The 12,062-nt window shown below is 31.8% G+C and overlaps 2 protein-coding genes across 2 annotated transcripts; both read right to left on the bottom strand.

Annotated features, from left to right (window-relative positions):
• Nucleotides 1-3,946: 3,946 nt before the first annotated feature.
• Nucleotides 3,947-6,975, bottom strand: LOC107896856 (uncharacterized). The gene is made up of 7 exons (XM_016822152.2): nt 6,499-6,975; nt 6,301-6,413; nt 6,147-6,196; nt 4,989-5,222; nt 4,709-4,861; nt 4,533-4,628; nt 3,947-4,439 (listed from the first exon to the last, which is right to left on the bottom strand). The coding sequence occupies exons 1-7, from the start codon at nt 6,777-6,779 to the stop codon at nt 4,242-4,244; spliced, it is 1,125 nt and encodes a 374-aa protein (XP_016677641.1). The 5' UTR covers nt 6,780-6,975; the 3' UTR covers nt 3,947-4,241.
• Nucleotides 6,976-10,069: 3,094 nt separating this feature from the next.
• On the bottom strand, nt 10,070-11,263 carry LOC107896855 (PLASMODESMATA CALLOSE-BINDING PROTEIN 5). Its single transcript, XM_016822151.2, has 3 exons — nt 10,636-11,263; nt 10,482-10,509; nt 10,070-10,366 (listed from the first exon to the last, which is right to left on the bottom strand). Exons 1-3 carry the CDS (start codon nt 10,970-10,972, stop codon nt 10,204-10,206), a joined length of 528 nt encoding a protein of 175 aa, XP_016677640.1. The 5' UTR covers nt 10,973-11,263; the 3' UTR covers nt 10,070-10,203.
• Between the last annotated feature and the right edge of the window lie 799 nt (nt 11,264-12,062).

The following is a 12,062-nucleotide window of genomic DNA, read 5'->3' as shown; positions in this document are numbered from 1 at the left end:
GGGTAAAGAGCACAATAATAGTGTAGCCTGATTTTCATCGTCAATATGAACTTCAATGTTCTTTAAATTATTTAAAAGAGTAATGAATTACTGATGTGATCTCTAAGAAGTTCACCTTCGTTCATGCGAAACGTAAATAGACGTTGTTTCAACACTAAATAGTTAGCTAGAGACTTAGTCGTATCTTTTCCACAATGCGGATGAGGTCTTCTCCATCAATACCTCCTACAATACCGTATTCATGAGGCACAACTAGATTGTAGATAAGGCATTTTCATCAAGCTCTTCTCATTCTATTTGATTTAGATCCTCAGGCTTTTTTTCCGGTAACTATCTTTTTCAATCCGGTTTGAACTAGAATTGCCATCATCTAAACTTGCCATAGATTGAAATTTGTCTCACCATCGAACTTCTCAATTTCAAACCTTGTTGCTGCCATTTCTGAACGGGCTGATCTATAAAAATTGAACTAGCTCTGATGCCACTTGTTAGAAATCGACCCGGTTAAGCAACAAACAAGAAAAATAATAGAAGAAATTGAGAAATTGAACACACAAATTTAACGTGGAAAAACTCTTCCAAAGAGGATAAAAAAAACACGGGCAAAGATAGTTTTACTATAATGGCAAAAGAACGAAGAGTATAAAATATGGAGATAAAACCTAAACCCCGAAAACCTGAAAACAAAGAACCCTCAAAACATAAACACAAAATTCTCTAAATGTGTTATGAGTTCTAATCTCTAATGGGTGTGTTTTCTAAAGTTGTAAAAGAGCCTATTTATAAGCTAAATTAATAAGTCAAATAAACTATGCTAATAAATGCTAAATATATTATACTAATAAATACTAAATATTCTACAAAAAAATATATTTTTGTTTACCTTGACTTGCAAGCAATCTCTTAGAATTTAGGTCACACAACTCTAACAACCATATTTTATTGTCAATTTATTTCATTACATTTTCAAATTTCCAATTCCAATTATAATATCATGCCTGATGGAACCATTCATATTTCCACATATCATATCCTATAATTATTTTCAATTACATATCATACCCTAAATTCGGTTGTATTTGCATACTCGTACCTTGTGCAATGTTCTTATCATATGACAATGATATCATTACAACTCAATCCAATTTATATATATTCACATTCAATTTCAGAATCACAATTCAGTTCATCATCAACACACAATGTCTCATGATAAATGTGTCTTATGAATCATCTTAAAAATGAACAAACAACTAGTTTAGGAATATATCATATTAACATGCTATTTCTCAAACTGAATCGTTGAATTCGTCACAATTTCATATCAATCTTTCGGACTTATAAATTTAGTTTACATTTTTTTTACATTTATCATTATAAATTTACATATTAAATCCTTATTAACTTTACTTGTACACTATAACACCCATAACTCGTTTTCGTCACTAGAATAAGGTTATAGAGTATTACCATACATATCAGACTTTTCATTTCAATTAGCATCCAATCATAAAAATAATTTCATAAATTCAAATAAGATTCAACATGAAATAAATCAAATACCTAAGAGCCTTAAATCGAGCCTTTGAAGCCCTAAAAATAAGTTATGAACATTCAAAGATCAAATCGGAACAAATTAGAATATTTAAGGAATTTTTAAAAAAAATTCAAAACAGGGGTCACACGATCGTGTGGCCAGGTTGTGTGGCACTACTCAGGCTGTGTGGTACAGGGACATGGTCGTATGGCCAACCGTACCCCAGATCGTGTATTATTCGAAATGAATCCACACGGTCGTTCGCAGGCTGTGTGCTAGCTCGTGTAACAATCGAAATACTCTTACACGGCCGTGTCTCAGACCGTGTGGATACTACACTTAAACACGCTCAAGGCACATGCCTGTGTGGGTTGCCTATGTGTAACACACGACCATGTGACAGCTCGTGTCCCAGGTCGTGTGTATCCAAAATTGACCCAAAACATGTTCTTTTCTTCTCTCATATGTATACATACCTAAACATACTCAAACATACAATCAAATAGATCATTTGACACCTTCAATATCAATCTACTCATATAATATAATCAATCCTAAGCCTAACCAATATGTCATCATAGATACCTCAATATTTCATTACAATTCACTTTCATATTTTCATATACAAAGCACAACTAGCACATCAAAATCTTACATCTATATCATTTCATATCAAGTCATTGAAGCACAACTTTGAATCAATCATGCAGACCATATATAGTTGTTCAAATAAATTATATCAAAGCATAACACTTACAACCAAAAATAAATTATGAACCTTTTCAAACATAGCCAAATTATCCTATTACATGTCATATAAGCCAAGTTAAATTTCAAAATCTACCAAATAGGTTCTCAGATAGTGTGATTCTTCGAGTTGATCCGATCTCCCGACCCACAAAACTTATCTACAAGAAATAAGACAAATAACATGAGTAAGCATTATGGTTTAGGCATGAAAAATTTACCAAAATGTGAGAATTTTCACTTTCTAGAAAAAAGCATCAATACTATAGATTGAAACATTGGTACTTTACCAAGTGAACAGGATTTTAAAACGAGGAATTTCAATTTGGTATCGATACCAGAGTAAAGCATCGATACTTAATAGCAAAAACCGATACTTTATAAAAGTATCAATACGAATTTACTTACATCCAAAATTTTGAAAATGACTGAATGCCAAAACAGTATTGATACTCAATTTGGTATCGATACGTCCTAATAGGGGTATCGGTACCTTATTCCAAGTATCAATACTTGTGTATTTTAACTTGATTTTAGAAACATCGAAGCTAATGATTGTATCGGTACATTACTTGGGTATCGATACCTATGCTCACATTTTGAAAAGTTTGCAGTTTGGTCCTTATTCATGCTCGGGCTAACTTAAACCCCATCAATAATAAGATCTTTATTTTTGCTCTAAAATCATCAATCAATGCCATCAACACAAAGGTTTTTTATTTATTTATGAAAGATGCTTTTTCACACCCATGAATCATTGGAATTAGGGTTTTCTTTGAGGAATATGTTCTCTAGTAATGCTTCATTTCCCAATTTTCAAACAGGAGCCAATTATCATTCTTGATAAGCTTACATGCCTAATTGGTTAAGGGAGCTTGGATCATGCATTCAATTTTCCTAAAACTAAGGCCTAATTGATTTTTGGGGATCCACAATTTGTTCCACAATTTGTTCCGATGGTATGTCAGTATTTTTTTCTACTTTATGAAAAATCAAAATAATTATATGTTAAAAACTTAAAAAGTTAAGTAATGATTTTTTTTTTGTTATGGTAGTTATTTGTTGTTATAAAAAAAATATTTTAGTGGATAATTTTTTCCAAAGTAAATGACATATTTATCCTAGTTATATACAAGTATTATAATAATGTTTTGACTGTTTTCGTGATTTTATTTGTATCACTAAATCGAAGTGACATTTTAATTCTCAATAAGTGAAATTTTCAAACTACAAAAACAAAGTTAAAAAGGTAACACATAATTTAGTGCATAGTAAAAAAAGAAATAAGAAATACAGAAAAATGTTTTAACAAGTTTGTAAAATTAAATAACTTTAACTACAGAATTAAATGAGATGATAAGAATCTCTCCTACCTTAAAAAATGGTCGAATGTTTGATTCTCTTTCTAAATATAGAGCAACTTTAAAATTCATGGCCAATGATTATCCTTTAATAAACCTATGAGAAAAATTATTCATTTAACTCACTCAACTAAATACTTTGAAAAAAAAAAAAAGACGAACCCTATGGACAGTAAGTTTGCTTTAATTTATCAGGCATGACTCTTTGTTCAATGGCACCTTTCCAGTCTTCTCAGTTTGCAGAGCCAATGAGACATATGCAGGTTTGTAATCAAGTCAAAAAGTCAAAACAAGGTTAGAGTAAATCTCCAACATTTTAAAGCAATTCATATTTTAAGCAAGTTATATAGTTAAAACAATGGATTTCTTATGGTGTAACTAGTTAGCTATCATTCTTTGTGTGGTTACCCAGTACTGAACATCAGAAAAAAGGAAACCTGAACATCATTTGGTCTTCACCACACCCTCAATTTCTTCACAGTAGAGTCTCCCAATGAGACTAAAATTCATGATGACACTGGAAAGAAGGTCTTCAAAGGTTTTCGATCGGTTCGAAGTTTGAACTCATAAATGCTTTCCTTTTCAATGGAAAATACTCAAACATACTGATGAGGCACGGTTGCAGTCATGGTCATGTGCCTGGGATCAGTAAGCAATGTTTTCATATTGACAAAGCCAGCTTCTCTCAATCTTTCTTCCAGATCAGTGAGGTAGTATTCGTTCAAGAATGGTTCCGTACTCTTCATTAATGTGAAAAGAGCTGGAGACAGTTCCTGAAGGATCTTAGACTTGGGCTGCAAAAGCAACAAAGTTCAAATGAGAATGAGTTGTACGTATAGAAGCAGAAATGAAGGTATTTATTTGTAAACTAGGTTGTAGTATGTTACCGCCTGGTCGGTTATAGCAAGTGTGCCTCCAGGTCTAAGCAATCGGAATGCTTCATTCACTAAAGCTATTATTGCTCTTTCAGGACATTCATGGAACTGCAGGCAAACATCCCCAACAACCTTTTAACAAGCTGTTTAAAAGGAATGACTTAAGCAGGCTGAAGAAAAGGCCATACCACATAAGAAAAAGAAACAAGATCGAAGGATTTGGATGGCAAGCCAGTGTTTTCCCCGGCTGCATGTATCCATCTGATGGGGTTCTTTCGAGGGGGTCTTTTCTTTTCCTTATATTGAGCTACTGAAAGGAAGTAGGGTGACAAATCCAGTCCCTGCACGCAGTAGATCCGATCAGCATATATATTATATATTTTAGGGATTATAAAAACGTGTTGTGGTGATTTATATACTTGCATCAAATCCATGGTGGTGAAGGAAGATGTGTAATATAGCACTTACAGTGACTTTAGCCGAAGGAAACTCGTCGGCAAGAAATCTTGTACTCACACCAACAGAACATCCAATGTCTACAATATTTTGAATCGTGACATTTCCTGAATGCTTCATGTGATGTTGTTTGATTGCTTGAACCCAATTCCCACGCATTTCTTGAGTTGCTTCCTCGTTTGATGGAGCATATGGAATAGCTCGTCTTGTCATAGACATGGTTGCCACCTCCGCTTCAGCTGCTGCCTGCCATACACTATTTTTAATTTGTACGGCCAAACTATATTGAAAGATTAAGCTCCTAAGAAATGAATCGGCTATCATAGTTATGTATTTTTCATGGACAAATTAAATCAATGATTCAATAAGACTGTATGTCAATCTTTACACTAGTGTTTTTCTATTTGTAATTTGATCCATATGTTTTAAATATGTTTCATATCATATTTGAGCTGGTATTTAACGCCCAAGCTAATAAGGAGATTGATAGAAAGATTTAATTCACTTATTCTTTGGGGACTCAATTAAAACTTTGAAGTATGGGGACTGATTTAGAATCCGGGCATAGTTTGGGGATGTATGCTGGAATTAACTCCTGTAATCAGCCCATACTTGACCCATAGTTAACCCGAGTTTTAACCCATTTGGAGATTGAACAATCTTGGGCCATTTCTGGATTGATAGTCCAAGAACTTAACCCTAAATTCTATAAACAAGTATTCATAAACTTCTATATCGGTTAAAAGTACCTAATAGATCCTTGTATTATATGGACTGAATCAAATTAATCCCTTCATTATTAAATAGATCAATTTAGTCCTTATACTAATAAAAAATTTTAAATAAATCGAAGTTGTAACAAATGCAACATTTATTATATAAAAGATGTCTTGAAAGTTATTGCAATTCAATTCGAAACAAAATATTTTATTACAAAACTATAAAAACCTTAAAAATATTAACTCATTTAAAGTGTAAAGGTTAAGTCTATTATAATTTGGTCTTATTGTATTATTTTTAATGATATAGGGACTAAATTGATCCATTTAATAATAAGAGGGTAATTTGTTTAAATATTAGATTATAATTTTTGGAATTTGTTGATTGCAAATTAAATACATGGTGAAAGCATTAAAAATAAAACAGGGGAAAGCTAAATTGGATACTTACCAGCCACGAAAGATTGCCCTCGTCATATGCATGAAAAGGACTCAGATAATCTGTACACAATTATATAGCTTTTAATTTGGACTGAATACCTTAAAAATAAACAAATAAATCCCAAGGTTTCATAAATCATTAAAAGAAGATGAGAAATGCATACAATCAGGGTATTGAAGAGAGGTGTTCTGAATGGTTTTGAGCTCCTTATATACGTCCGATTCCAGAATCTCCTTCGTCATCTCCCTCCATGGAATGTTGTTCTTCTCCGCTGTACTGTTGGCATATTGTATTCCATTATTTCATATAGACATATACATCAAAAACACACAGACACAAAAAAAGAAAGAAAGGAAGGAACCTTATTAGGACTTGTCGGGCACCAAGCTTAAGCAGGGAGTAAAAGGGCTTAAATGAAATAAGAGCTTCAACAAGGCGAGAGAAAGGGGTCTCATCTGCCCATTTAGGCCTTTCACGATCTCCCTCCTTGTAGGCTATTGATATAGTCTCCGTCTCAGCCTGATCTGTCATTCCAACATGAACTAAATCTCTTCTTCTGCTTCCCATCCTTCTTTTTGTTGCAGCTGAAGATGCGAGGAAAAGCTTCTCAGAAGACGAACAAGAAGTTGCCCACAGCGCCATTTGTAGATGATTAGCAAACACTTGGAATGAAGGTTACAAATCTGTAATCTATCAGGATTCTGTTTCAATGTGAGTGAGATTTGAGACCAGAAGCAGTTTTGCATTTTCTTTTCTTAACCTGAATTTTCTCACCCTATTGCATAACTCCACGTGGATGATAAGACATCAAAGTTTATCTGCCTGCTTTGCTTCTCCTATAATATTTGTTCTTTCTTCCTTGATAATTTATATGGATAATGACATCAATGACCCCTGTATTTTGGGGTTTGTTTTAATGTGGTACATAAAAGTTTCAAAACATATTCATTAGCTTAATGACAAGGCCAAGCTTGACGGCGAGAGAGATGATGTGGCCGTGGCACTGGTTGATTTCGCCTTCCATCTTGGCAAGGACGTAACCGACGATGAGGCCATTGTAGTCCTTGGCCATGAGTGGGTGTGGTAAAAATACTACTTCATTTGGTAATTCTGGAGAAGGCAAAGCAAGTTGCAAGTTTGCATCATTGATGGTGGCCTTGCATATGGACACCATTGTTTTCTTCGATGGATTTGTTGTTGCTGAATGGAATTAGGGCTTTTGATTTTTTGATTTTATGTTTTATGGTTGAACAAATACGAGATGATAATGAAAATAGAGGTTTGGGTTTTTTCTTTTCATTTTCTACATTTTTTTTCTTCCAAGAGATGACAAGAGCGATAGGAACATGAAGAATTTTAATTTCTACTCTTTTTTTCTTCTACAATAAGAAGAGATGAAAAGAGGGATATGAAAATTTCTTGAAAATTTTTAATCTACTTAAGTATAGGGATTTTATGAGAAATTGGGTTTTTTTTAGATTTTTTGAGAAATTTTTTGGGCAAAATATTTTTAAAACTTTTTATCCTTTTTCTTCTATTTTAGTTAATGAAAAATGCCACATATCACTATTTTATTAGTGTCACAGTAAAATAATAGTGTTAAATTCCAGATTAATTAACAAAATTAAACTTCAAAAATCAAATTAGACATTCCTTAAAATACATAGGCCACTGGTGCCATTATCTTTTTATGATATTGTTTCTATTAATTTGTTGAGTTTTTTAAATTTACAAATTCGACAATTAAATCCACAACATATTACGTGGGTTAGTCAATTAAAATTAATTTTATTAACTTTTTTTTCTAACTCGTTTGTTTCTACAAAGTTGTCGCTACCCATTCTTTTCACCCTTTCACTAATAACTCTTTCTTTTTCTCTCCATTCATTCACCTGTTTTCTTTTTTTTTTTTTTCAATTTGTTAATCTTCACAAATGATAATGTATATTATTATTAAAACTCTACTTGCCACCAATAGTTTCTCTTAGAAAGCGGATGACTCTTCGTCAACTTCTTAATATATTTCTATTTTGAGAGTATTTTAAAATAATAAATGATTTCACAACTCAATTTGGACCTGTGTTGTATTAAGTTTTATATGTTTTTCTTTTTTTTTTTATTCTTTAATAAGTCTTTATTTTTAGAAGTTTTGTATGCTCTTGTAGCACGTTTTTTAATTTTGCTTATGCATGTAACCTTGCTTTTGCAAATGATTCTAAAGATGATTTTGTCGTCCTCTCCCATTTAAGGGATGCTTAATTTTTTTGTCGATTTTTTTTGCCACTTTAGAATATCTAAGGTTGTTTTCTTATCATATTAAGTGTTTGCAATCACTCCAGATATATCATGCTTAAGTTGTAACAGAGTCAATTGTCGACATGTCATACTATTTTATTAATGTTGAGGTTAAAACTTTTATTGTGTTAAAGAATTTCTCTTTTATCGTTTATAACGAATGTTTGTTATTTTTTTCCTCGAATTATATAATCTCAATCATAGAATATATTAATTAACATCCTTTCAAAGGATAAAAAAAAAGCATCAATGATACATAATTTTTATTCAATATTTCATTTTCATTAATGATCTTTGGAGGTTACATTAACCATTCATAACTGTTGCTAATATTTCATTTCCATACATTATCTTTAAATTTACATTTATCATCTTCAAATTTTCATTTTTTTCTGTAAAATCTTCAAATTTTCATTTTCATACATGACTTTTAATAATATTGTATTTTCATTCATTTTTTTTTTAAAAATAACAGCTTAATTCATAAATTGATACTTAAATTATATTGTTTTTCCTCATTTTGTATCTAAACTTTTTTTTGTCATAAATGGTATTTAAATTATTTTTTTCCCAAGTTGGTACCTCCATTAGTTAAACCATTAAATTTATTTTTTAAAAAAAGTTTAACCTATAAATTGATACCTAAAACTATGTATTTTTTTTCTCATGCATCTAAACTATTCTTCTGTTGTTCATTTTATATAAAAATGTTATATCCATAAAATAAAATAAAAAAACCCAACCAATAATAATTTGCCACATTATATAAATTATAAAAACAAATTTTTTATTCTTTTTATTATTATTTTATCCTTTTTTTTCTTTATTCTTTTATAATGTATAGTGATGCTCGAAATTTGCCCTCTTGAGATTGAGATGGTGATGATTAATCCTACGAAATGGTGATGATTAATCCTACTTTCGTACTTCATCGCCTACACGCTCAAATTGACAAGATCAAAAAAATTATTTCATTGTCCAAAACCAATATTTTTTGAACTGAATTGAAACGACCAATTGGACTCAAAATCAATTGGGGGTTCCAGTTGAAAGATTGGGTTGAACCGATTGTCCTGCAAATCAATACAGGTAGATTAAGCTAAACTAATAATAATAATTTAACCAAACCGAGGACTAGTGATTAGATTGCTTCGGCCATTAGTCCAGTTCTAAAGAAATAAAATAAAAGAGAAAAAATAGTACTTTCTTCTCTTTTTTTGCCACATGTTATTTTTGAATTGGTTATCATTTTTAAAAAAATAAACTTAAAATTTTAACTAACAATTGAGCTAACAAAGTATCAACTTATGGGAAAAAATAATTCAAGTGTCACTTGTAACAAAAAAAAAATGTTTGGGTATCAAAATGAAAAAAAAACCATAATTTAGATACTAATTATGGGTTAAACAACGATTGGACAAACAAATGTATCACCTTGAGAAAAAGAAAGTTTAAATACCAAGATGGGAAAAAGGTATAATTCAGGTACTAATTGATGAATTAAACCGAAAATAACAAACTTGTTTTATTTGTTTCCTATTCCTCTTTTTGTGTCTTAATTTGCCTTGGTGTGGTTTTCTTAGTGAAAATAACAAACCAAGGCAGCTGGAAAAGTTGACGAAAGATGCATTAATAAGTTGACGAAATTAAACATATATATGCAACCCAACTCAAAAGTTCAAATAAATACATCTTGCCTTCGAAAAAGCATTTGCCTTTTCTGCTTCAAAAAGGAAAAAAATTCGACTTAAACTTGCGTTTCGATCTAATCTTATGAGAGGATCCTTACAATACTAAGAAAGAAAGAAGCAACAATCAGCGGTTGCCTTAGCCAGGACTGAGCACTGCGATGAGAAGCACTCAGATCTGCAGTATCTGGTCCCATCCCCAGTGTTCCTGTCGACTGAGAAATGCTTGCATTGTTCACTGTCTTGCTGTATTACAAAAATATGCATCCACTCAATTGAATTAGTAGGTATTGTTGTTTTAAACTTTCAATCATTGATTGAGAGTTTCGAAATTCAAATTATTAATAAGCAAAAGCATTACCTGGAAGGAAACTTGCAATTTCCATAGCCTGAAACAAAAAATATATATATAGAATGAGCACTCCATCATCAAATGAAATGAAAGAGTTTATTGGAAACTCTGAAGTCTGAACTCACTAACTGGCCGATATTTAAAAAAAGGAAAAAGAACTCACTAGGGTCTAAAGAAGTGAGAGCAGCATTGTTGGAGAAGGAGCAAGCATCGTCAGTCATGCCGTGCTTCAAGTAGTAGTCATTGAAGGCATAAGACGCCGTTTTCTGGACATCAGAGGGGTCGTAACAGGGTCCGCCTTGCTGGATCCGGCTGCAGTCCGTTCCGCCAGGACCGCAAGCCCAGTCCAGCGCTCCCTGCAGCGCCGCGTCCTCGGCGTTGTTCTTTGCGACACACCAAAGCTCCGTGACCACCGTTCCGCCGCCGTGCTGGGCCAAAGAACGCGGCAGCGACACGAAAATGAGATAGAGAAAGAGAGGAAGGAAGTGATTTTGGGACATGGTAGGAGGGAGAGAGGCGGTTGATGGTTTGGAATGTGCAGGGGATTGAATACTAATCAAAAAGGGAAAGTGTGGGAAGATCGATGGAAAAGCGACCGTTGGGACACTTAAGGGTATAAGTAGTTGGGAGATCTAAAAACAAAAGGCAAAGGCAAAGCAGAGAGGAAAGATCTGGGCTGGGGATACGAAAAGAGTAAAGTTTTTTAAGGCAGGAGGAACCCTTCCGCACCTTGTCGTTTCTTAGCTAGCGTTGCTGTTACCTTTCGCTATTCTATCAATACTACTACCTATATGATATTATTCAAGTATAGGTGTAAATATTAATATATTTTAAACAAATTTATATTTTAGTTTTTCTCATTTTAATTTTTTTTATTAATAATTAATTAAAATATTGCAAATTTTATTAATTGAATTCATGTCAAAAATCTTTACTAATCAATATTTATATATTTCAATTTTATTTTACAAATTGATTCCCACATTGTTCGTATATTGATAATGTCGTTAATTAAATTGGTGTCACAAATCAACTCGACAAATTGTTCGTATATTAATAATATCGTTAATTGAATTGATGTCACAAATTAACTCGAAAAAAACTTAAGATTAATAATTTTTTTTAGATTAAGTCACCGCTCTCCTTATAATTCAATTGTGTTATAAATATTTTATAACTTTTTTTTATTAAAGTTAAATTTTTCTTTCATCAACATGATGACATTTTAATGTGTTATCACTAGTGAATCTTAGCATTAAGTTTTTTTCGGAAGGCTAACTAATTTTTTTTAAATTTTAAGGGTTTTAATCAACATTTAAAAAAAAAAAGTATCTAATTGAAATTTTTAAAAATTTTGATAAGTTTAATAAGAATTTTTAAAAAAATTGAAGGGTTTAATTAAAATTTTCAAAAAACAAAAAAGTGTATAATGAAAATTTTCAAAAACTTTTAGGGGAGAGAGGCTCCTGATCCTCAATTACCATCTACCTCTTCGTGCTATAGAAAAATAGCCATAATAGTAAAAAAAAAAAAGCAATAAGAATGTAGTTAATATTCTTAATCATAATTATTTTTAAATTTATTTTTGTT

This window comes from Gossypium hirsutum, chromosome A10, assembly GCF_007990345.1.
Source record: "Gossypium hirsutum isolate 1008001.06 chromosome A10, Gossypium_hirsutum_v2.1, whole genome shotgun sequence".
NCBI classification, from domain to species: Eukaryota; Viridiplantae; Streptophyta; class Magnoliopsida; order Malvales; family Malvaceae; genus Gossypium; species Gossypium hirsutum.
This window is presented reverse-complemented; position numbering and strand designations above follow the sequence as displayed.